The sequence below is a fragment of the Schistocerca serialis genome, chromosome 4 (assembly GCF_023864345.2).
Source record: "Schistocerca serialis cubense isolate TAMUIC-IGC-003099 chromosome 4, iqSchSeri2.2, whole genome shotgun sequence".
NCBI classification, from domain to species: domain Eukaryota; kingdom Metazoa; phylum Arthropoda; class Insecta; order Orthoptera; family Acrididae; genus Schistocerca; species Schistocerca serialis.
In genome coordinates, this window is record NC_064641.1 from 658,289,461 (window position 1) to 658,315,167 (window position 25,707).

A 25,707-nucleotide genomic window follows, 5' to 3' on the forward strand; every position below is an offset into this window, starting at 1 on the left:
CTTCTCACGATGGCACTTATTCACTGGAATATTCGCAGCATTCGCTCCAACCGAGAGAACTTGAAGTTGCTGCTCCGCTTGCACCGTCCGCTCGTCGTAGCCCTCCAGGAAACGAAGCTCTGCCCATGCGATCACATTGCCTTGGCACACTACACCTCTGTGCGTTTTGACCTACCCCCTGTGGTAGGTATTCCGGCTCATGGAGGGGTTATGTTGCTGGTCCGGGATGATATTTACTACGATCCCATCACATTGCACACCGCCCTGCAGGCAGTTGCCGTCAGAATTACTCTCCCCACTTCTACATTTTCTATTTGTACCGTTTACACTCCATCGCCGTCTGCCGTTACCAGGGCAGACATGATTCAACTTACTGCTCAGCTACCTGCACCATTTTTGTTAACTGGAGACTTCAATGCCCACCATCCCCTTTGGGGCTCTCCAGCATCCTGCCCGAGGGGCTCACTGTTAGCAAACCTTTTCAACCAGCTCAATGTTGTCTGCCTCAATACTGGCGCCCCTACTTTTCTTTCGGACACATCTCACACCTATTCCCATTTAGACCTGTCTATATGTACTCCCCAACTTGCACGCCAGTTTGAGTGGTATGCACTTTCTGATACATATTCGAGCAACCACTTCCCGTGTGTTATCCATCTCCTGCAGCATACCCCCTCTCCGTGCTCATCTAGTTGGACCATCTCCAAAGCAGACTGGGGGCTCTTCTCTTCCAGGGTGACCTTTCAGGATCACACCGTCACAAGCTGCGATAGTCAGGTCGCACACCTCACGGAAGTCATTCTCACTGCTGCTGAATATTCCATCCCTCACACCAATTCTTCTCAACGTCGCGTACCGGTCCCCTGGTGGACCGCAGCATGTAGAGACGCTTTACGTGCTCGTCGACGTCCTTTACGCACCTTTAAACGCCACCCTACAGTGGCGCATTGTATCACTTATAAACGATTACGTGCGCAGTGCCGTCGTATTATTAAAGAAAGCAAGAAAGCCAGCTGGGCTGCTTTCACAAGCGCCTTCAACAGTTTTACTCCTTCTTCTGTTATCTGGGGTAGCCTGCGCCGTCTATCTAGCACTAAGATCCACTCACCAGTTTCTGGCTTGACGGTCGCGAATGACGTCCTTGTGGCCCCTGAGGATATCTCCAATGCCTTCGGCCGCTTTTTCGCAGAGGTTTCGAGCTCCGCTCATTACCACCCTGCCTTCCTCCCCCGAAAACAGGCAGAGGAGGCTAGGCCACCTAACTTCCGCTCCTCGAATCGTGAAAGTTATAATGCCCCTTTCACCATGCGGCAACTCGAAAATGCACTTGTCCGGTCACGGTCAGCCGCTCCAGGGCCTGATTCTATTCATATTCAGATGCTGAAGAACCTTTCTCCTGCGGGTAAAGGTTTCCTTCTTCGTACTTATAATCGCATCTGGATTGAGGGACATGTTCCCGCATGCTGGCGCGAGTCTTTTGTTGTACCGATTCCTAAGCCGGGGAAGGACAAGCACTTGCCTTCCAGTTATCGACCCATCTCGCTTACCAGCTGTGTCTGTAAGGTGATGGAGCAAATGGTTAACTCTCGTTTGGTTTGGCTGCTCGAATCTCGGCGCCTACTTACCATTGTACAATGTGGATTTCGTAGGCACTGCTCTGCTGTTGACCATCTGGTTACCTTGTCAACCTTCATTATGAATAACTTCTTGCGGAAGCGCCCGACCGCGGCTGTGTTCTTTGATTTGGAGAAGACTTACGACACCTGTTGGGGGGCAGGCATTCTCCGCACCATGCATACATGGGGCCTTCGCGGTCGCCTCCCTCTTTTTATTCGTTCCTTTTTAATGGATCGACAGTTCAGGGTACGTGTGGGTTCTGTCCTGTCGGACACCTTTCGCCAGGAGAATGGGGTGCCACAGGGCTCAGTTTTGAGCGTCGCTCTCTTCGCCATAGCGATCAATACAATAATGGATTGCCTCCCAGCTGATGTATCAGGCTCCCTTTTCGTGGACGATTTTACCATCTATTGCAGCGCGCAGCGTACATGTTTCCTGGAGCGCTGTCTTCAGCGTTCTCTTGACCGTCTTTAGTCCTGGAGTGTCGCCAGTGGCTTCCGTTTTTCTGCCGAGAAGACGGTCTGTATTAACTTCTGGCGCTACAAAGAGTTTCTCCCACCGTCCTTACGACTCGGTCCCGTTGCTCTCCCATTCGTGGAGACAACAAAATTTTTAGGTCTTACATTTGACAGGAAACTTAGCTGGTCTCCACATGTGTCTTATTTGGCTGCCCGTTGTACCCGTTCACTAAATGTCCTCCGTGTTCTCAGTGGTATGTCGTGGGGAGCGGATCGAACCGTCCTACTTCGCCTATATCGGTCGATCGTCCGCTCAAAGCTGGATTATGGGAGCTTCGTATACTCTTCTGCACGGCCGTCCATCTTACGCCGCCTCAACTCCATGCATCATCTGGGTTTACGTCTTGCGATCGGAGCATTTTATACTAGTCCCGTCGAGAGTCTTCATGCTGAAGCCGGTGAATTGCCACTCCCCTACCGGCGCGATATACTGCTTTGTCGGTATGCCTGTCGGCTACTGTCAATGCCCGACCACCCGTCTTATCGTTCCTTTTTTGACGACTCCCTCGATCGTCAATACGGGTTGTATGTCTCTGCATGCTACCCCCTGGAGTTCGCTTTCGTCGCCTCCTTCAACACCTTGATTTTCCACTCTCTGCAACCCTTAGAGTGGGCGAGAGCCACATGCCACCTTGGCTCCAGACTCAGGTTCGCGTTCGCCTTGACCTCAGCTCGCTCCCAAAGGAGGTTACCCCCGGTTCGGTATACCGCTCCCGTTTTGTCGAACTTCGTTCGATGTTAATTAATATGACCTTCATTTATACAGATGGTTGTTCTTTTATTGTCGGGGCACGAAGTTTCAAATACCGGCACCATGGCCATTGTTCGGTCTTCACAGCTGAGCTTTTTGCCCTCTACCAGGCTGTTCTTTACATCTGCCGCCACCGACATTCTGCTTATGTCATCTTCTCTGATTCCCTGAGCGCCATCCAGAGCCTCAGTGATCCGTATCCAGTTCACCCTTTCGTGCACTGGATCCAACGCTCTCTTCAGCAGCTGGTGGACGACGGTTCTCCGGTTAGTTTTATGTGGGTTCCTGGCCATGTCGGTATCCCTGGGAACGAAGCTGCAGATGCCGCGGCCAAGGCTGCGGTCCTCCAGCCTCGGACAGTTTTTTGTTGTGTCCCTTCCTCAGATTGTAGCAGGGTCATTTGTCGGCGCATTTTATCGCTGTGGCATGCCGATTGGGCTGCACTTACCGACAACAAGCTTCGGGCCTTGAAACCTCTTCCCGCGGCTTGGACGTCCTCCTCACGCCCCTCTCGGCGGGAGGAGGTAGTTTTGGCCCGGCTACGAATTGGACACTGCCGGTTCAGCCATCGCCATATGCTGACGGCTGCGCCGGCGCCGTTCTGCCCATGTGGGCACTTGCTGACGGTCCGCCACATTTTAACGTCCTGTCCGGATTCTACTACACTGCGTCTTGATCTTGGCCTGCCATGTACTCTCGATGCCATTTTAGCAGATGACCAGGAGCAGCTGCTCGCGTTCTTCGTTTTATCAAATTGACCAACCTGTCTAAGGACATTTAATTATGCTGTTTTTTTTTAATCCTATGCCTGTCGATCTTTTATCGTGTTTTCCCTTTTAGTTGCTGTTTTAAACTTGTGCCTCGCGGTGCATTCCTAACGTAGTCTGGGCGCTAATGACCGTTGAAGTTGTGCGCCCTAAAACAAAAACAAAAAAAATCCAATATATGATTTAGGAATCTCTGCCAGACCATGATGCAATCTAACTGAAATCCTCCTGTATCTCCCGGCCTTTTTCAAGGATATCTCCTCCTCTTGTGATTCGTAAAGACAGTATTCGCTATTACCATCTGAAATTTATTTCAGAAATGAGTCTTTCTCCTCTCTTTCCTACTGCCAAGCCCATATTCTCCCATAACCCTTTTTTCTGCTCCTTCCCCTAAAATCGCATTCCAGTTCCCCATGACTATTAGATTTTCATCTCGCTTTGCGTTCCGAATTACCCGTTCAGTGTTTTCGTATACCGCTTGCGACGTCAGCATCAATACCTGGTCTAATGTTTGCTATGGGTCTGGAGAAAATGATTACAAAATTCTAAGAGACTTCGTTTTGAAGTGCAGTGTGGCAGGGGGAGGAAAGTATTTGATCTGACGTCTGTCGAACATGTGGAAACAGCACTGCAGGAGGGGTCGAGTGGCATCGTGCAAGCATGCAGTGAACGAGGAACTGACCGAACATTGGACATGCCTGCGATCACGGTGTAAAATCACATATGTTCAGGAGTTGCCCCCTGCTGACCTACCAGCAAGACAAACATCCTCTCTGGGATTTCTTGCTCGCATGCAAATGGACAATGAATAGCCATGGAACATAATGTGGAAAAAAAAATCATCCCCAAGGCCATGTCAATACACGGAACTGCAGGATGCCCAACGGAAGATCAGCACGCACATCAACCGGCACCACTTAGTACTGCTAATGTGTGACTGTGTGATGCGGGTTGATGGCATTCTTTATCGCAGGGCTGTATTTATTCGAGGGGAGAGTTTCTGCCGGTCCTGTTACCTATACCGTCTCTGATAAAAGCCACGAGAGTTTTTTTTCGAACCAATGTCATTCAAACCCTTCAACAACGTGGATGTGTGAGTAGGATAATTTTTATGCAAGATGGCGCTCCTTCGCACAGCCAGTGACGCGGATGTTGCAGAGGCATTTCAGAAATGCTGCAGCGTGGCCGTCCAGATCACTTGATCTCAATCCGTGTGACTTCTGGCTCTGGGGTTATCTGAAAGATGATGTGTTCAGTGCTCCAATTACGTACGTAGATGAACTGAAGGCACGCATTGCACAACTCGTTCTGAACGTGACCCCCGACACACTCGGATCTGTTGTGAAAGCTGTTGTTTCTTGATTTCAGCTTGTGGCAGAAAACGGTGCACAACATATTGAACATGTCATGCTCCAATCTCACGACAATTGTAAAGGGATATCAGTTTGCTTTTTAAGCGGTTTTTGGCCCCGGACAATAATTGATTTTTATGTGGTTCTAAGCCCCTGGGCAATCAAAAACGGATTTTTCCCATCTTCTGTGGTACGATCTTGCGTAGTGTATGGGTTTCCCTTGCCACAAATGTTGACTGCCGACTTGGGCAGTCATGCGCATTGAACAGTATGGATAGTGTAATGTGCAACTCAAACCACAGTCGTGGTATTGCGATTCATCTGTCATTTGTAGCCGATTCTAATTACGTCAAGACACTTACGCACCATCTATTGGAAAAATTTCCGTTAATAGTTTTGTTCCATGACGTCTCTCCCTGCATCAACAACAAGCTGGTCAAATTTGACGTCATTCTGAGCATTCTTTTTGAAACTGGGACTTTACTTATGGATATCCTGTACATACCAAGACAGGATAACTCTTTAAGATAACTTACTACATGCTGACTGTGCAGTGATTCTAGCAGATAAAGGAAAGGACCTTCAGAAAATAATTTACTTACTGGAACAGATAAGGGCGAAACTTGACATGGAGATCTCAACCGAAAAAACTGACACTGGTCTTAAAAAAACAGTACATTGAATAGAAAACAATGATGGATGAAAATGCTTTAGAAGTTGTTAACCGCTTCAGTTACGTAGGATGTGAGGTGGCGTACGGCTACAGCAAAAATATAGAAATTAAGGTCACAAGGAGGACGACTCGGACATGGCAACCCATTCGGCTCATATTTGGCAGGTGCTAAAACTCCATAAAATAGTGGCTCCCAACCTGGAGACAGTTACCCCCTGAGAGTTGAAATCAAACGAAACGTTCAGGTGCATATTAGTCACGAAACAAAGTTTTCAAAAAGTCGGTACTACTATCAGTACTCTGTGGAACCATAATGATGATTACTTAAGTAACCAACAATTATTTTTTTCAAATAGTAGCATTAACACATGACGCAATGTTGCGGAGGTTACGGCTTGTGTAACGAATATGTGATCACCATCTTCCTCACATATTCCTAACAGTTTGTATCGTGCATCTGTGGAAGCAAAATGCAGACATATACATCACATACGCTTAAATATCTCATGAAAAGTCTTCTAGAAGTTACAAGTAGTTCTCGAAATAGAACAGAAATTACTTCATTATTTACTTTGCAACAATAAATGAACTACCCGACAGCGCAATACAACAGTAACTATCTAAATGGCTAATACAATGCTGAAGGACCTACTCAAGATAATTATTATTACAGCTGCACTCGCATATGAGCAGTTTCATTATGAGTGACGGTGAGTAAGCAACCTACTGTAGATCTGTAGATGCAATAACATCAGCTGCCCTCTTGTGTCCTCCCGTTCAGGTAAGCATAGCTCGTAATGCGCGATACCCTCTCTCCCACTTCCCAAGCTGTCTCAGTGCACGATGTGTCGGCATATGCTGCACCACTGCTGAGCAATGCGTACAGGAGCGTGAATGTTCGCATTGTCCTATTAAAATAGCTATACGTTGTACAACTTGTACATTATGCAACAAATAGTGTGAAAGTATGGATTAAACACATTGAATATTGTATAAGCATTGTATTCATAACCTTGATCATATCACAGGTCATATCAACCAATAAAAGCATTATCACAAATATGATAAAGATCAAAAATCAAAGAACAAATCTTTTTCCCTAATTAGCATTATATCCTTCAAATCAATAAATACCCTGTACTAAACATTTTCTAAAGTAGCCTTCGTTCTTTCAAAGGATCTCCATACCAAATTTCACTGAAATCAGTTCATCAGATTAGTCGTGCAAATGTAAGTTATTTTTGCATTCATAATATTAATATGGACGAAACTTTCAATTGCGATAACTTTTTTCCCATCATAAGATTTTGCTGAAATGAAGCCTATATGGTGCCCCAAAATAGGCTAAATTTACATGAGAAAACACAAAATTATTCTAGTAGTTTTGGATAAGCGTGTTGAAACATATACACGAGAGTTTTACAGATTTATTATTCGTATAGTTTATTATTTTTAGGAGCAGTTGGTCATTTTGGGTCACACAGAGCTCTTATGTTTGGAGTTCGCAAGCATCTCATTTTATCTCCATGGATTCTTTTTCTTCCTTTAGTCCACTTTGTAGTTGGTCGTGTGGTGACTTCATTCTCTGGAAGTACTTGTAATAATAATAATAATAATAATAATAATAATAATAATAATAATAATAAACCCCATGGAGGCCCGGGAAAAGAATCGGCCTCCGGTATGTTCTGCCAGTCGTAAAAGGCGACGAAAAGAACAAACCACTAATAGGGCTAACCCCCCTTTTAGTGTGATTAGTTGGTTCAGGACAGAACTAAAGAAGCCTCGGACAAGCGCCGTCATGGTCGGGGACGACGCTTGAACCCTATGCCCGCCCACAATGGTAACGACACTGCTAGCCAACTGGAAAATGATTTAAATCCAAATAGAGGTGTTTTGCAGGATATGCTTCCTGCAACCACCCTAGAAGGAAAACAAAGACAGAGGATGAGATGGTCAGATGAAGTTAATCGACACCTCATGTTCTGTTATTACCAAGCAACAAACCTAGGAACCAACACAACTGGATACAGATCACAAGTATACACAACATTTATTACCAGATACCCAGAATTAAAATTTTTAACAGAACAACGATTAGCTGATCAGATCCGTGTAATAATAAAAAATAACAGGATACCCCAGTCAGAATTAGAAAACATCAAACAACAAGTACAACAAATACTGGAACAAAATAATGTGCAATCAGAAGAAGAAGAAAATACAGTAATGGACTCAAACATCCCAGAGCAAACAAACAAAGAACAACATGCACCAATTAAACAATCAGAGGAAAACGAAATCTTAAGACAGCCACCAGAACAAGCACAAATAGAACACGAAGTGACACAGATGTTAGATATACAAGAAAAATTTCAGCTAACATATATAGAATACAAAGACACAAATACAGACATTAGACCATTCTTGCGTAGACCACCAAATAACCCACAAGTCGAAACAACAATAAAAACTATCAACACAATCATACACAACAAAATAAATGAAAACACAACTATGGAAGAGTTACAACTACTGGTTTATATAGGAGCACTCACTACACTAAATATACACACTAGGCAGAGATCAGAACCAACCAACACACAGAAGAAACCCACAAAACCAGCATGGCAACACAGGCTACAGATCAAAATAGAAAAACTGAGAAAAGACATTGGACAGCTAACACAATTTATAAGAAATGAAATCTCGGAAAAAAAACGAAAAAAGTTAGGTAAAATCTCACAACAAGAAGCGACAGAGCAATTAGACGAAAAGAAGCAGAAATTACAAGCATTAGCCAAACGACTCAGAAGATACAAAAAAAGTGAAAATAGAAGGAAACAAAACCAAACATTCAACACAAACCAAAAGAAATTTTACCAGACAATAGATAACACACACATTAAAATAAACAATCCACCAAACATAACAGATATGGAACACTTCTGAAGCAACATATGGTCAAACCCGGTACAACATAACAGGCATGCACGGTGGATACAAGCAGAAACAGACACATACAAGATGATACCACAAATGCCTGAAGTGATAATTTTGCAACATGAAGTCACCCAAGCAATTAATTCTACTCACAATTGGAAAGCCCCTGGAAAAGATAAAATAGCAAATTTCTGGTTAAAGAAGTTCACCTCAACACATTCACATCTATCTAAATTATTTAACAGTTACATTGCAGACCCATACACATTCCCTGATACACTTACACACGGAATAACATATCTGAAACCTAAAGATCAAGCAGGCACAGCGAACCCAGCTAAATATCGCCCCATAACATGCCTACCAATAATATACAAAATATTAACTTCAGTCATTAAACAGAAATTAATGACACATACAACACAGAACAAAATTATAAATGAAGAACAAAAAGGCTGTTGCAGAGGAGCACGAGGATGTAAAGAGCAACTGATAATAGATGCAGAGGTGACATATCAAGCTAAAACTAAACAAAGGTCGCTACACTACGCATACATTGATTACCAAAAAGCTTTTGATAGTGTACCCCACTCATGGTTACTACAAATATTGGAAATATACAAAGTAGATCCTAAATTGATACAGTTCCTAAACATAGTAATGAAAAATTGGAAAACCATACTTACTATCCAAACAAATTCAAATAATATCACATCACAGCCAATACAGATTAAGCGTGGAATATACCAAGGAGACTCATTAAGTCCTTTCTGGTTCTGTCTTGCTCTGAACCCACTATCCAACATGCTAAATAATACAAATTATGGATACAATGTTACTGGAACATACCCACACAAAATCACACATTTGCTATACATGGATGATCTAAAACTACTGGCAGCAACAAATCAACAACTCAACCAATTACTAAAGATAACAGAAGGATTCAGCAATGATATAAGTATGGCTTTTGGAACAGACAAATGTAAGAAAAATAGCATAGTCAAGGGAAAACATACTAAACAAGAAGATTACATATTGGATAACCACAGCGACTGCATAGAAGCAATGGAAAAAACGGATGCCTATAAATATCTAGGATACAGACAAAAAATAGGAATAGATAATACAAATATTAAAGAAGAACTAAAAGAAAAATATAGACAAAGACTAACAAAAATACTGAAAACAGAATTGACAGCAAGAAACAAGACAAAAGCTATAAATACCTATGCCATACCAATATTGACCTACTCATTTGGAGTAGTGAAATGGAGTAACACAGACCTAGAAGCACTCAATGCACTTACACGATCACAATGCCACAAATATAGAATACATCACATACATTCAGCAACAGAAAGATTCACATTAAGCAGAAAGGAAGGAGGAAGGGGATTTATCGACATAAAAAACCTACATTATGGACAGGTAGACAATTTAAGAAAATTCTTTCTAGAACGAGCAGAAACTAGCAAAATACACAAGGCAATCACTCATATAAATACATCGGCTACACCACTGCAATTTCATAACCACTTCTACAACCCTTTAGATCACATAACATCAACAGACATGAAGAAAGTAAATTGGAAAAAGAAAACACTACATGGCAAGCACCCGTATCATCTAACACAGCCACACATCGATCAAGACGCATCCAACACATGGCTAAGAAAAGGCAATATATACAGTGAGACAGAAGGATTCATGATTGCAATACAGGATCAAACAATAAACACCAGGTATTACAGCAAGCATATTATTAAAGATCCCAATACCACAACGGATAAATGCAGACTTTGTAAACAACAAATAGAAACAGTAGATCACATCACAAGCGGATGTACAATACTAGCAAATACAGAATACCCCAGAAGACATGACAATGTCGCAAAAATAATACATCAACAGCTTGCCTTACAACATAAACTTATAAAACAACATGTTCCCACATACCAGTATGCACCACAAAATGTACTGGAGAATGATGAATACAAATTATACTGGAACAGAACCATTATAACAGATAAAACACCACCACATAACAAACCTGACATCATACTCACCAATAAAAAGAAGAAATTAACACAACTAATCGAAATATCTATACCCAATACAACAAATATACAAAAGAAAACAGGAGAAAAAATTGAAAAATACATCCAACTGGCTGAGGAAGTCAAAGACATGTGGCATCAGGATAAAGTTGACATCATACCAATTATACTATCAACTACAGGAGTCATACCACACAATATCCACCAGTACATCAATGCAATACAGCTACAGAAATCCGTAATTATTGATACATGTTCAATTACCCGAAAGTTCCTAAATGCAATATAACACATACCGTACAGTTAAAAGGAAGTGATGCTTGATCAAGGTCCATGTCACTCCATTTTTAACCAGACTTAACGTCTGAGAAAGTGAAGGAAATAATAATAATAATAATAATAATAATAATAATAATAATAATAATAATAATAATAATAATAATAATAATAATAATTATAATTATAATTATAATTATAATAATAATAATAATAATAATAATAATTATTATAATTATAATAATAATAATAATAATAATAAATAATTAGTGCCAGTAGTCAGACACAAAGCGGCGACAGCATGAAGCCATCCAATTTCTGCGGTTCAGAAGTAAGGAGCTCAGCAATTAGTTGATTTACAAGCAATAAGTATAGCGCAAGCATTTTCACAGGGTTGGTTTTCAAATGGGGGTGCAGAATGTGAGTGAAAAAATTGTCACTATGGAGAGGAGTAGCGCAAATTTTTATTTATGTTCGAATGTTACATGGGAGTAAAACAATACGATTACATTTTGCTGAGTAGGAAAATGGCAGTTCATCAGTGGCATGGGGTACGACCATGCTTTTAAGGATCGCTTAAGGGAGATTTAGTGACAATAAATTTCAACTGACCAACTACATCACATTTTCTTGGAAAAGCTGACAATAGAGACATAAATACAAAAAAATGGCATACTTTGATTACCTTTCTTTAAACTCGTAGAGTAAAAAAGTGTGTAATAAGACTTTTTGTGTAAATTAAAGAACAGCACACGGAAACCTACTCAAATAATTGAGTATATTAACTGCAGATGCTCAGCATATTTATTCCTTAAAGAAATGTGTTGTAAATAATGTCTCTTCTTTTCAAGCAGTAGTTGAGTACACAATATCAATACTAGGAATAAAAACAATCTCAGTAAAAACTTGAAATCTCTTTAACTTGGTCCAAAAAGGCCTCCAATACTCAGGAACACACATTTTCAGTCAGCTGTCAGCAGTCATTAAGAGCGTAGTTTCAAACCACAGTTTAAACAGAGTTTGAAAGACCATTTGGTGCCCAATTCCTTCTAATCCATAGCTGAATTACTAAATACAAACTGTTAGACTAATTTAGGTAAAAATTTCAAAGAGATTTCATTTTTTACAATACTTAGCTGCAATAATTAAGTAATTAGTCAATTTTGTTTATGACCAATTTGATAAAAGTGCATATTTGTTTTATTCTGACAGTGTATTAGTTCTGGAAACATTAGAAGTTTTATCTTAACCTACGTATGTAGCTTGAACTTCTCGTCATTAAAGATCAGTGAAATGAGTATTAACTCAAGTGTTATTAATATTTTTGTTTTCTTATGTTTTTTGATTTGTTCCACATCTACTTTTCGAAATGTGTCCGTTGCGGAATTTGAACTATTGATCGTAATCCGCGGGATTAACATTAAAGTGGTAGTCCTCTTTAAGCCTATGGAAAGTAGGTGATTTTCGCGATTATTTCAACTCAAACAAAAAGTAACGCTAAATCTGATGATACATTTTTGTTCCTTACACTTTTGTCTCTGAGATCAGTTTTGTGTCCATATCGGACGCTCCCCGTAACCGCCGCACCAGGTTGAAGGACGCCTTTCAGTCATCGATGAGAAATTCCGAAGCCCTACTCTTGGACCTGTAACAAAATAATTTTGTGACGGTCATTTTCAATATATTTTCTATCAGCATGCATAGGACAACTGGAAAATGCTAAGTTCAGACGTAATGTTGACGTGCTGACAGAAAGTCATTCTCTTCGACCAAGAAATCGAGAGAAAATCGTGCACCAAAAATAGACGTTTGCAGATGCCTCAAAACGTATACTGACAGAAAATATAATGTAGAATGGCGATATCAAATCCCATGTACGTTTCTGATTCCCGTCAGTTTGAAAAATAAGGTTTCGAGAAAACTTCGTTTAAAGTTTTTGGTTACACTTTCTACAGTGACATTAAATATACCTCTAGTCAGCGATACGTGGACCATACAGCAATCCTTCCAAATCCAAAGGAGGTCCTCCTGGATCTTCTTCGTGGCCATGGTGGTCCTGCGGACCTCCTTCCTGTCATCCTCTGCTCTGTTCGATCGATACGCTTTTCGTCCGCTTGCAACAGGCTGATCCGATCTGAAGTTAAACACTTTCATAATTTTCATAATGCCTGTTAGGCCGTCCTTGAAATCACATGCTGCCACATTAGTTGCGATGTCGACTAATTTTTTTCTGCTGTGAATGGCTTTCGAAGTCGTTTTTTCACAAATCAACTAGTAACATAAGAGGTCCTGGCAAACTTGGGATGAACGGTACAATAAAGCAGACATATCAGAGAACACTATAAGCCAAAAACAATCGATTTCTGACTTTCTCGAACAGGGCTACGCTCAGTCCCAACAAAAAAAATTTTTTCCAAAATGTTTCACAAAATTGACCTTTATTATAAGAGAGCAACGAATATGAGAAGAATTGGCAAAAGGCAATCAGCTATTTTAAAGAGGTAGTTTCACTTTGGAATAAAATGTTAAAATTTTACACAAAATTAACCATTATTGTCATAGTAAGCAACGAATACAGGTCAAGATTGGCAAAAGTTAGATAATTGATTCTTTTAAGGACATGGTTTAAATTTGAAACATTGGAACATACCGTTTTCAATCACCCATCACAGAGCTGCTCCTTGTAACGGCTCCACACAACGAAGGTATCGTCGACGTATCTGTACCACACCGTCGGTTTACAGAGTGCCACGTCCGTTGCCAACACTTTAAAATGTTCCATGAAGACGTTGGCCACCACTGGACTAAGTGTACTACCGATGGCGACGCTCTGCAGCTGTTCATGTGAGTTGCCATTTCACATTAAATAGCATATTGTGAGACATGATGAAGCGTGACTGTCTTTTGTGTGGTACACAGCAGCTGTGCGGTTTGTTTGGCGGTGCATGACGATGTAGGAATGGCGGTTATCGCTGAAACAACGTGTTTTCGGTTATATCCTTCGGTTCTAGGCGCTTCAGTCTGGGACTGCGCTGCTGCTACGGTCGCAGGTTCGAATCTTGCCTCTGGCATGGATGTGTGTGATGTCCTTAGGTTGGTTAGGTTCAAATGGCTCTGAGCACTATGGGACTTAACAGCTGTGGTCATCAGTCCCCTAGAACTTAGAACTACTTAAACCTAACTAACCTGAGGACATCACACACATCCATGCCCGAGGCAGGATTCGAACCTGCGACCGTAGCAGTTGCGCGGTTCCGGACTGCGCGCCTAGAACCGCGAGACCACCGCGGCCGGCTGGTTGGTTAGGTTTAAGTAGTTCTAAGTCTAGGGGAGTGAAGACATCAGACATCCAATTTCAAGTCCCATAGCGCTTAGAGCCATTTGATTTGAACTGTTATATCCTTTTTTTCCACCCCAGTTTGACCGGACTGTTAAAACAGCTCAAAAATAACCGGTTTCTGATAACCAATTTTCGGTTTTCTGTTCCTATTGTTTCCTTTTATAGAGACTTAGAAATCTAACAAAGGTTGAAAACATTTTGACTTACTGTTTCGAGATCGTAGAGTCAAAATATTAAACAGGCAAATAAAAAAACTTAGTCCGTTCACCCTTAGCTGCTGTTCTCGTAACATGGTACGTGCTTAAATACCGCTCAAAAGTGTCTGTCTACAAGGCCTACAAACAGATAGACGTAATAGCTATTACGGCAAGAAAGGAAGAATGAGTTGATTGTTGGTGTTGATAACGGTCATCCTTCTGTACTTCCTCTGCATTACTGCAGATGACGTGTCACTGAGCACATATGTTTTGTGCATGCAGTACACGTGAGGCGCCTAGTTGTTTCCACTGCACTGTGTGGAATACGAAGGTTCATAGTTCACTAACCTGCTGTCTTCAAGTTGATGTCCCCAGCGCAGAAAACAGCACGCATGTCGAAGATTCTGTATCTTGAAGCTGAAACTGACTTTCAGCGATGTTCTGTTCTGAATAATGCATCACTTCTTTGGGATGCCACTCGCGTATTTTAATATAGCCACACGAGAAGATTACATGATCTTAATGCACCACCTTCTGATATAGCAAAGTACATGATCAAACACAGTCTTTACGAAAATGAATCTTTACACTATTTGTGGCACGCGTCTGGAGTGAATCTTTTAATACTGAATACTGGCAAACACATCCTGCCACAGACATGAGTGTACATCTCGACTGCCTAATCCAGAGTGACGAACAGGAAATTCAGTAAAAATTGGAAACACATCCTACGACAGACAACATGTCTGTTGCTCTCGACTGCCTAATCCAGAGTGACGAACAGCCCGAAACACTTCGCGCGCCATACCAGAAAAGGCATGACCCTAACGCTTCCGAAGTGCTTCGTCTGATTAGATTAGTACTTGTTCCATAGATCGTGAATACGACACTTTGTAATGATGTGGAACGTGTCAGGTTAATAAAAGGTGTCTATACAAGATATTACATTAGACAAAATATTACATGACACTCAATAATTTTTTTCTTGAGGTTGGGAAATTACCCACTTACTATATTCAAAAATTCATCTAATGAGTAGGAGAAGTTGCCATTAAGAAGTTCTTTTAATTTCCTTTTAAATGCTATGTGGCTATCTGTCAGAATTTTGATGCTATTAGGTAAGTGACCAAAGACTTTTGTGGCAGCATAATTTACCCCCTTCTGAGCCAAAGTTAGATTTAACCTCGAGTAGTGAAGATCATCCTTTATCCTAGTGTTGTAGCCATGTACACTGCAATTACTTCTTAATTCATTCGGATTGTTAATAACAAATTTCATAAGTGAATATATATATTGTGAGGCTACAGTGAAGATTTCTACCTCTTTAAATACGTGTCTGCAGGATGATCTTGGATGAGCTCCAGCAATTACTCTGATTACACGCTTTTGTGCAATGAACACTCATTTACTCAATGATGAGTTACCCCAGAATATGATGCCATACGAAAGCAGAGAATGAAAATAGGCATGGTAAGCTAATTTACTCAGATGTATATCGCCAAAATTTGCAATGACCCTAATAGCATAAGTAGCTGAACTCAAACGTTTCAGCAGATCCTCAGTGTGTTTTTTTCCAGTTCAACCCCTCATCAATGCATACACCTAGAAATTTTGAATATTCTACCTTAGCTACCGATTTCTGATCGAAGCCTATATTTATTAATGGGGTCATTCCATTTACTGTGTGGAACTGTATATACTGTGTTTTCTCAAAGTTTAATGAGAGTCCATTTGCAGAGAACCACTTAATGATTTTCTGAAAAACATCGTTTACAATTTCACCAGTTAATTCTTGTCCATCGGGTGTGATAGCTATACTTGTATCATCGGCAAAAAGTACCAGCTTTGCATCTTCGTGAATATAGAATGGCAAGTCATTAATATATATTAAGAACAGCAGAGGACCCAAGACCGAACCTTGCAGCACCCCATTCTTGATTGTTCCCCAGTTTGAGAAATCACCAGTTTTTTACATATTATGTGAACTGTTCATTTCAACTTTCTGCACCCTTCCCGTTAGGTATGATTTAAACCATTTGAGCACTGCCCCATTCATACCACAGTACTTGAGCTTATCTAGAAGTATTCCATGATTTACACGGTCAAAAGCCTTCGATAGATCACAAAAAATCCCAACGACTGACTTCCGGTTACTCAGAGCATTTAATATTTCATTAGAGAAAGTATATATAGCATTTTCCGTTCAAAAACCATTCTGGAAACCAAACTGACATTTTGTTAAAACTTTATTTTTATAAAGGTGTGAAGCTACTCTACAATACATTACTTTTTCAAGAATTTTGGATAAGGCAGGCAGAAGAGAGACTGGGCGGTAGTTGTTAACATCAGACATATACCCTTTTTTATGAAGTGGTATAACAATGGCATACTTCAGTCTATCTGGGAAAATACCCTGCTTCAGAGAACTATTACATATGTGGCTAAGAATCCCATTTATTTCTTGGGAACAAGCTGTTATTATCCTGCTGTAAATGCCATAAATCCCATGTGAGCTTTTATTCTTGAGAGAGTTTATCATCTCCCTAATTTCAGATGGAGAGGTGGGTGGAATTTCAATTGTATCAAATGGTGTGGGTAAGGCCTCTTCCATTAACTGCCTTGCTTCTTCTAATGAACATTTAGATCCTATTTTTCTCTACAACATTTGAAAAATGATTATTTAAAATGTTTTCGACTTCTGGCTTGTTGTATAACAAGTTTCCATTCGCTTTGATGATGCCGCCATCCTGTACTCTTGGTTGCCCTGCCTCCCTTGTAATAATATTCCAAATTGTTTTGATTGTTATCAGAGGTATTAATCTCAGACATGATGCACATGCTTCTGGACTTTTTAATAACCTTTCTTAATGTAGCACAGTAGTTTTTATAATATTTGGCTGTTTCTGGGTCATTACTCTTTCTTGTTGTTAGATACAGTTCCCTTTTTTGGCTACAAGATATTTTTATTCCTTTAGTAAGCCAAGGCTTTTTGCATAGTTTCTTATAATTAGATTTAACTACTTTCTTGGGGAAACAGTTTTCAAATTCTCTTAAAAGTGTATCATTAAATAGGTTATATTTTAAATTAGCATTGGGTTCCTTGTATAGCTCATCCCACTCTAAATGCTGAAGATTTTCTCTGAAATTTCTAATTGTTGAGTCATTAATTGAATGCACAACTTTGGAGGGTAGTTTTGAATTACTGAATGGAGTTATGTCATATACTGTAACTAGCTGAGCATCATGATCAGAAATCCCATTCTCAACAGGGCAAGAATTTATGTTTTTAAACCTATCTTGGTCTATAAAAGTGTTATCTATCAATGTGCTGCTGTCCTTTACTACCCGAGTAGGAAAATTGACAGTTGTCAAATTGAAAGAACTGAGCAAGACTTCCAGGTCATTCTTCCTGTTACTCTTTCAGTTAATCAACATTGAAGTCCCCACAAATAATAATTTGCTTTCCCCTATCTGACAGATAGCACAACAAGGCATCCAAGTTTTCCAGGAATAAATGAAAGCTTCCTGAAAGGGACCTATATACTGTTACAATTATAAAAGAGCCCTCCTTCAGTTTAAGTTGACAGGCACATGCTTCTATATGTTGCTCTAGACAAAACTTTTTTATATCTAAGCTTTCTACACAGTGATAACTTTTTTGAAATCTGCGATTTCGTTAGTCTTACGTTTTTTATTTAAATTGTTTTTAATAATTCTAAAATGACTGATTGATAGTCAGCTGTTGAGAGACATTTATATTAAAAAGTGAAGTCATTCCAGTGAGTAGTTTAATAATAATAATAATAATAATAATAATAATAATAATAATAATAATAATAATAATAACAATAATAACAACTATAATTTAACGTTTTGGCGCCCTTGCTCCGAACACAGCAGCCAATCACAGACCAGTAGCATTATGCAGGCGGTCTTTCTCACGGGAATGGTACCGAATGTAATATCTGTCACAGGTACCTTACACCACATTTCGTCATCTATATACACTTCTTGCATCTCCACTGCTCTGGGAACAGCTTCTTGGAGCCTAATATGATGGCTGACTAAGACAGAAATATTACACTATGCAGACATGGGCAACAGAGCAGCCATTTTCTGTTTTTTATTGTATACTATGAATGACTTGACGTGATGTTTTTAATTTATTACTTTTACAAAAAGAAAAGGCTCCAAGCACTATGGGGCTTAACACCTGAGGTCATCAGTCCCCTAGACTCAGAACTACTGAAACCTAACTAACCTAAGGACATCACATCCACCCATGCCCAAGGCAGGATTCGAACCTGCGACCGTAGCAGCAGCGCGGTTCCGGACTGAAGCGCCTAGAACCGCTCGGCCATGCCGGCCGGCTATTGCTGTAGCGATAACATCCTTCCTCTATTACTGTTTCATAGAAATGGCAGACAAACCTTTAATCTTTAAAAGTAAATGAAATATTGTACTTCATTGCTACATCACTTCGTAAAAATATTTCCAGACTAGGGTTGACGCTATTCTGCAATACAACATCCGGCAACGACAACGAGAAACTATCTTATAGACCAGGTGCGGGGGGCAAGGCTTCCACACTGCACATACGTACGCCATGACGCACAGCCGGCAACACGGATATTGTTGTCTTAGCAATGCTGTACCAATTCTTATGCCGTGTGTTGGTTGCTCGTTTCTGTCGGTATTTTTTTCCCATTTTCTTAATAATGCAATATTTCAAACCAATGCAAATTTTACAAATAAAAATTACTCCTTATCTAAACGACGTCTATTTAAAAAAGAAATATATTAGCACTGCTACTATAGTTAATTGATATTTCCCTTTTTTACTCGGTTATTAGTAAAAAAATTAAAAACATCTGTTATAACTGAGACCAAACGAATACCGAAAAACTCGCGCAGATAGGTGGCCAAAGCGCAGTGAACAGCTTTCGTCCAAAGCGCTGGGCGAGTTCATTCGTTTGTTCGGAAGGGGAGACCAGTAAGGTTTTCCACCTTTCGGCCGCTCAGCGATGACAGAATCGAGACGCGCGTCATGCAGTCTTTCTCAAGCTATTTTATAGAAATTATTAGGTAAAAAGATTTCATTTTTGCTTTACTTACAGCTTTATACGTCAGGTTCATGATGATGTGCCCAGCATTTCGTTAATAGTCATAATTATTGGGATATTTTTGAAAATTAATACACCGTGCGAAATTCAGAAAAGTGTCCAAAGGTCTTATGATATTGCGTTTCCTGCATTTTACGAGGGCAGTTCAATAAGTAATGCAACACATTTTTTTTCTCGGCCAATTTTGGTTGAAACCGGAAATTTCTTGTGGAATATTTTAAAACATTCCCGCTTCGTCTCGTATAGTTTCATTCACTTCCGACAGGTGGCAGCGCTGTACGGAGCTGTTAAAATGGCGTCTGTAACAGATGTGCGTTGCAAACAACGGGCAGTGATCGAGTTTCTTTTGGCGGAAAACCAGGGCATCTCAAGATATTCATAGGCGCTTGCAGAATGTCTACGGTGATCTGGCAGTGGACAAAAGCACGGTGAGTCGTTGGGCAAAGCGTGTCACATCATCGCCGCAAGGTCAAGCAAGACTGTCTGTTCTCCCGCTTGCGGGCCGGCCGTGCACAGCTGTGACTCCTGCAATGGCGGAGCGTGCGAACACACTCGTTCGAGATGATCGACGGATCACCATCAAACAACTCAGTGCTCAACTTGACATCTCTGTTGGTAGTGCTGTCACAATTGTTCACCAGTTGGGATATTCAAAGGTTTGTTCCCGCTGGGTCCCTCGTTGTCTAACCGAACACCATAAAGAGCAAAGGAGAACCATCTGTTCGGAATTGCTTGCTCGTCATGTGGCTGAGGGTGACAATTTCTTGTCAAAGATTGTTACAGGCGATGAAACATGGGTTCATCACTTCGAACCTGAAACAAAACGGCAATCAATGGAGTGGCGCCACACCCACTCCCCTACCAAGAAAAAGTTTAAAGCCATACCCTCAGCCGGTAAAGTCATGGTTACAGTCTTCTGGGACGCTGAAGGGGTTATTCTGTTAGATGTCCTTCCCCATGGTCAAACGATCAACTCTGAAGTGTGTTGTGCTACTCTTCAGAAATTGAAGAAACGTCTTCAGCGTGTTCGTAGGCACAAAAATCTGAACGAACTTCTCCTTCTTCATGACAACGCAAGACCTCACACAAGTCTTCGCACCCGAGAGGAGCTCACAAAACTTCAGTGGACTGTTCTTCCTCATGCACCCTACAGCCTCGATCTCACACCGTCGGATTTCCATATGTTTGACCCAATGAAGGACGCAATCCGTGGGAGGCACTACGCGGATGATGAAGAAGTTATTGATGCAGTACGACGTTGGCTCCGACATCGACCAGTGGAATGGTACCGTGCAGGCATACAGGCCCTCATTTCAAGGTGGCGTAAGGCCGTAGCATTGAATGGAGATTACGTTGAAAAATAGTGTTGTGTAGCTAAAAGATTGGGGAATAACCTGGTGTATTTCAATGCTGAATAAAACAACCCCTGTTTCAGAAAAAAAATGTGTTGCATTACTTATTGAACTGCCCTCGTACATGATACGAGGTGTAACTGGAAAGTTTTAAGAATGGGCTTGCAATTGTACAATGGTGGTACTTACAAGCTACTGTGATGCATCTCTTTCAAAATAGTCCGCATCTGATTGAACACACCGACTCCAACGGTGTTTCCACTTTTAGAAACATTCCTGGAATTTTTTTCCTGGAGTGTGTGAAGGGCGCTCTCCATATTTGCCTGAATGTCTTCAATTCAGTCAAATCGCTTCCCTTTCAGTGAGAATTTTAGTTTAGGAAACAGGTAGCGGAATATGGCGGTTGTGGAAGCGCAGAAATTTTGAATTTGGTCAAAAATTCGACGATGGGGAAGCCACGATGAGCCGGAGCATTGTCATGGTGCAGGACCCAACTTCTGTCATTCCACAAGGCAGGCCTTTCCTACCGTACCTTTAAACGCAAACGCTCAAGGACACATTTTTAGCATTCCAGGTTAATTGTCTGTCCTCCAGGGGTAAATTCATGATGCACAATACCGGTAGAATCGAAAAAAATCACCAAAATTGTCTTCACCTTAGATCGACTTTGCCATGCCTTTTTCGGTCGTGGTGAATCTGGAGTTTTCCACTGCGAAGACTGCACTTTTGATTCAGGATCACAGCCATATATTCACGATTCGTTACCTGTAATTGCCCTGTTTAACAAATCTGGGTCATTTTTAGTCCGATTAATCACACCGTGCACACTTCAAGTTGGTATTCTCCTGGTCACTTGCCAACACTTTCGGAATGAATTTTTCGGACAATCGACACATGTTCAGATCTTCCGTTAAAGTTGAGTGAATTGCATAGAAACTTAAATTAAGTTGATCAGCCATCTCCCTAATTGTAAGTCTACGATCAGAGCGCACTAAGTCGCGAACTTTCACAACATTTTCATTCGTTTTTGAAGTGCAAGGACGGCTAGACCGTGGTTCGTCTTCAAATGATTCGTGACCATTTTTAAATCTGTTGAACCAGACAAAAACATTTGACTGACTCATACAGTTATCTTCAGAAACTGTTTTTAATAGTTCCTTAGTCTCAAAATCTGATTTCCCGGTTTTAAAACAAAATTTCACACAAACTCGTTGCTCGGTTTTTACGTCCATTTTCATGCAGACAGAATCCGGCAACAAGCCCTAACAGACCCGCACTCAACCAGCTGCCACAATGGACTAAATAAAGGAAACGCAGTTTCCTGTCAGAGGGCGTTCAAGGGCAAGGCAAACACTCACTCCCCACCCTCCATGTACCTGCCCACCAAACAAGTAAGCAGTAGCGGATCCATTCTTAAAACTTTCCAATCACACTCTGTATGTTGTTGCATATCAAATTTAGCTGACATACTAAATTTTTCTGTAGACTTGGACAGAGGTACCTGTCTGTCACCAGTCTCGAAAAAAACTGATCTAATGTAGCATATTCATTTGCGATCGCGTTGCGCCAGCGATAAAGCCAGAGTGAAATATCCACAGTGTTCATCATATATCATAACCGGTTTCAGATATCGAAGTGAGATTTTGGTAAATGATAAAGTATTTCACCATATAGTTATTATGTAGAACTTCATTATCTACATGTTATTCCAATAACTACAGACTTTTTCGGTGAAAGAATGTAAGTTTTATGGGCCATCGATAGCTGATAAAACGAGAAATGCTATGGGTTTTGGAACAACATATGTGAAGATATTATACGTTATTTTGTACTGAGGAGCCAGCCGGGTGGCTGAGCGGTTCTAGACGCTTCAGTCTGGAACCGCACGACCGCTACGGTCGCAGGTTCGAATCCTGCCTCTGACATGGATGTGTGTGATGTCCTTATGTTAGTTAGGTTTAAGTAGTTCTAAGTTATTGGCGACTGATGACCTCAGACGTTAAGTCCCATAGTGCTCAGAGCCATTTGAACCATTGTGTACTGAGGATGTGCTTTTCATAATTATTGACTTCACTTTTCCTAAGTTCCTAGCTTAACAAACTTAGTAAACAATTGATTCAGAATTCTCTCGCAGTTGTGTCTGCACAACATGTTAGTGAGGTGAGACACTGTAAGCTACGCTGTGTTTTGGCAAAAGAAGCAAATTTTGACATGGCAACCAGAGAGGGGCGTAGGTTCCACTCAAAATTCACCACTCCTGGGGCTTCTCTGAAAGTTACAAATGGTTAACAAGCCAGACGAAAATAAATCTCTATGTTTTCGGGGTTATTCTTTTTAGATACTAACGAAAGCAGAGGTGGCAGTAGATCGTTTTTGAGCGGTCACCAGAGAGTGTGCGTGGAGGGGCCAGACTTCATATTTACAAGAAAAATGTGAGAGTGGGTTTAGTTTGAAACAGAACATCCCCTGCAGCGCTCGGTGTTTGCCCTGCAGCGCTCTGAGCGACCCCCACCACCACTGCCGCTCTCCCAAGCTTCCCCGCCGACTGCGCACCTAGCGGCCGCGGCTTTTCGCGCTGTACCAGAATCGGTTCTAATCGGTCCGTTTTTCCCATCCATAGGACGATGACTCGTCGGACACGGGCGTGGCGGCGCGCGGCAGCGTGGAGGACTCCGGCTCGGGCGACTGCGAGGGCGGGCTGGACGCCCCTGGAGGCTCCTCGGCGGCGGGACCCGGCGCGGCGCCCCCGCAGGCGGGCACTTTCTTCCGCGACGGCCGCCGGCGCATCGACTTCGTGCTGGTCTACGAGGAGAGCGGGGGCGGCGGCGGCGGTGGGTCGCGTGGAGGCGGCAGCCGCTCCACGCTTGGCTCGGGGGACCCCGTGATGGCGGCGCACCACGGCTCTGCCGCCGCCGCCAAACGCTCCTCGCGCCGGGAGCTCTGGCGGCAGCGCTTCATGGGCAACCTGCAGCGATCCGGCCTCCACATGGAAGAGGTATCATCTTTATTATTATTATTATTATTATTATTATCATCATCATCCTCTTGATAGGCAAATTGCCTGTTGCGGTACTCGCTCTCTCTCTCTCTCTCTCTCTCTCTCTCTTTCTCTCGTATGGCCTTCCAGCATTTCTTCTTCCAATGCGTTTGTAATTAAACGCCTTTATAGGGAGTCTTTCCCCGCCCATACCATCTACATGTTCCTTGCATTTTCTTTATTTATTTTTTCGTTTAAGTTATACAAGAGCTGGATAAAAATATGTAACTTTTTAGACACAGTGTAAGTAGGCTGTTTAGGTTTTTATGTTGGTAACGCCACGTAGCGCTCTGTATGAAAATCACGGACTGTGCTGTGTGGAGCCTGTGGCTGGTTTCAGTGTTGGAATATTTGCTATTGTAGTCTTGGGCAGTTAGATGTGAACAGCGCGTAGCGTTGCGCAGTTGGAGGTGAGCCGCCAGCAGTGGTGGATGTGGGGAGAGGGGAGAGAGATGGCAGAGTTTTGAGAGCGGATGATCTGGACGTGTGTCCATCAGAGAGAGTAAATTTGTAAGACTGGATGTCATGAACTGATATATATATATATATATATATATATATATATATATATATATATATATATATATATATATAATGACTTTTGAACACTATTAAGGTAAATACATTGTTTGTTCTCTACCAAAATCTTTCATTTGCTGACTATGCCTATCAGTAGTTAGTGCCTTCAGTAGTTCGAATCTTTTATTTACACTCCGGGAAATGGAAAAAAGAACACATTAACACCGGTGTGTCAGACCCACCATACTTGCTCCGGACACTGCGAGAGGGCTGTACAAGCAATGATCACACGCACGGCACAGCGGACACACCAGGAACCGCGGTGTTGGCCGTCGAATGGCGCTAGCTGCGCAGCATTTGTGCACCGCCGCTGTCAGTGTCAGCCAGTTTGCCGTGGCATACGGAGCTCCATCGCAGTCTTTAACACTGGTAGCATGCCGCGACAGCGTGGACGTGAACCGTATGTGCAGTTGACGGACTTTGAGCGAGGGCGTATAGTGGGCATGCGGGAGGCCGGGTGGACGTACCGCCGAATTGCTCAACACGTGGGGCGTGAGGTCTCCACAGTACATCGATGTTGTCGCCAGTGGTCGGCGGAAGGTGCACGTGCCCGTCGACCTGGGACCGGACCGCAGCGACGCACGGATGCACGCCAAGACCGTAGGATCCTACGCAGTGCCGTAGGGGACCGCACCGCCACTTCCCAGCAAATTAGGGACACTGTTGCTCCTGGGGTATCGGCGAGGACCATTCGCAACCGTCTCCATGAAGCTGGGCTACGGTCCCGCACACCGTTAGGCCGTCTTCCGCTCACGCCCCAACATCGTGCAGCCCGCCTCCAGTGGTGTCGCGGCAGGCGTGAATGGAGGGACGAATGGAGACGTGTCGTCTTCAACGATGAGAGTCGCTTCTGCCTTGGTGCCAATGATGGTCGTATACGTGTTTGGCGCCGTGCAGGTGAGCGCCACAATCAGGACTGCATACGACCGAGGCACACAGGGCCAACACCCGGCATCATGGTGTGGGGAGCGATCTCCTACACTGGCCGTACACCACTGGTGATCGTCGAGGGGACACTGAATAGTGCACGGTACATCCAAACCGTCATCGAACCCATCGTTCTACCATTCCTAGACCGGCAAGGGAACTTGCTGTTCCAACAGGACAATGCACGTCCGCATG

General features: G+C 42.2%; 1 protein-coding gene across 1 annotated transcript in view; it reads left to right on the forward strand.

The window, feature by feature from the left end:
• LOC126474668 (anoctamin-7-like) overlaps positions 1 to 25,707 on the forward strand; it is a 290,663-nt gene that overhangs the window by 156,631 nt on the left and 108,325 nt on the right. Inside the window, exon 3 of the mRNA XM_050102146.1 lies at positions 23,590 to 23,964. Within this exon, the coding sequence (XP_049958103.1) occupies positions 23,590 to 23,964 (375 nt within the window). The remainder of the gene's footprint in view (positions 1 to 23,589; positions 23,965 to 25,707) is intronic.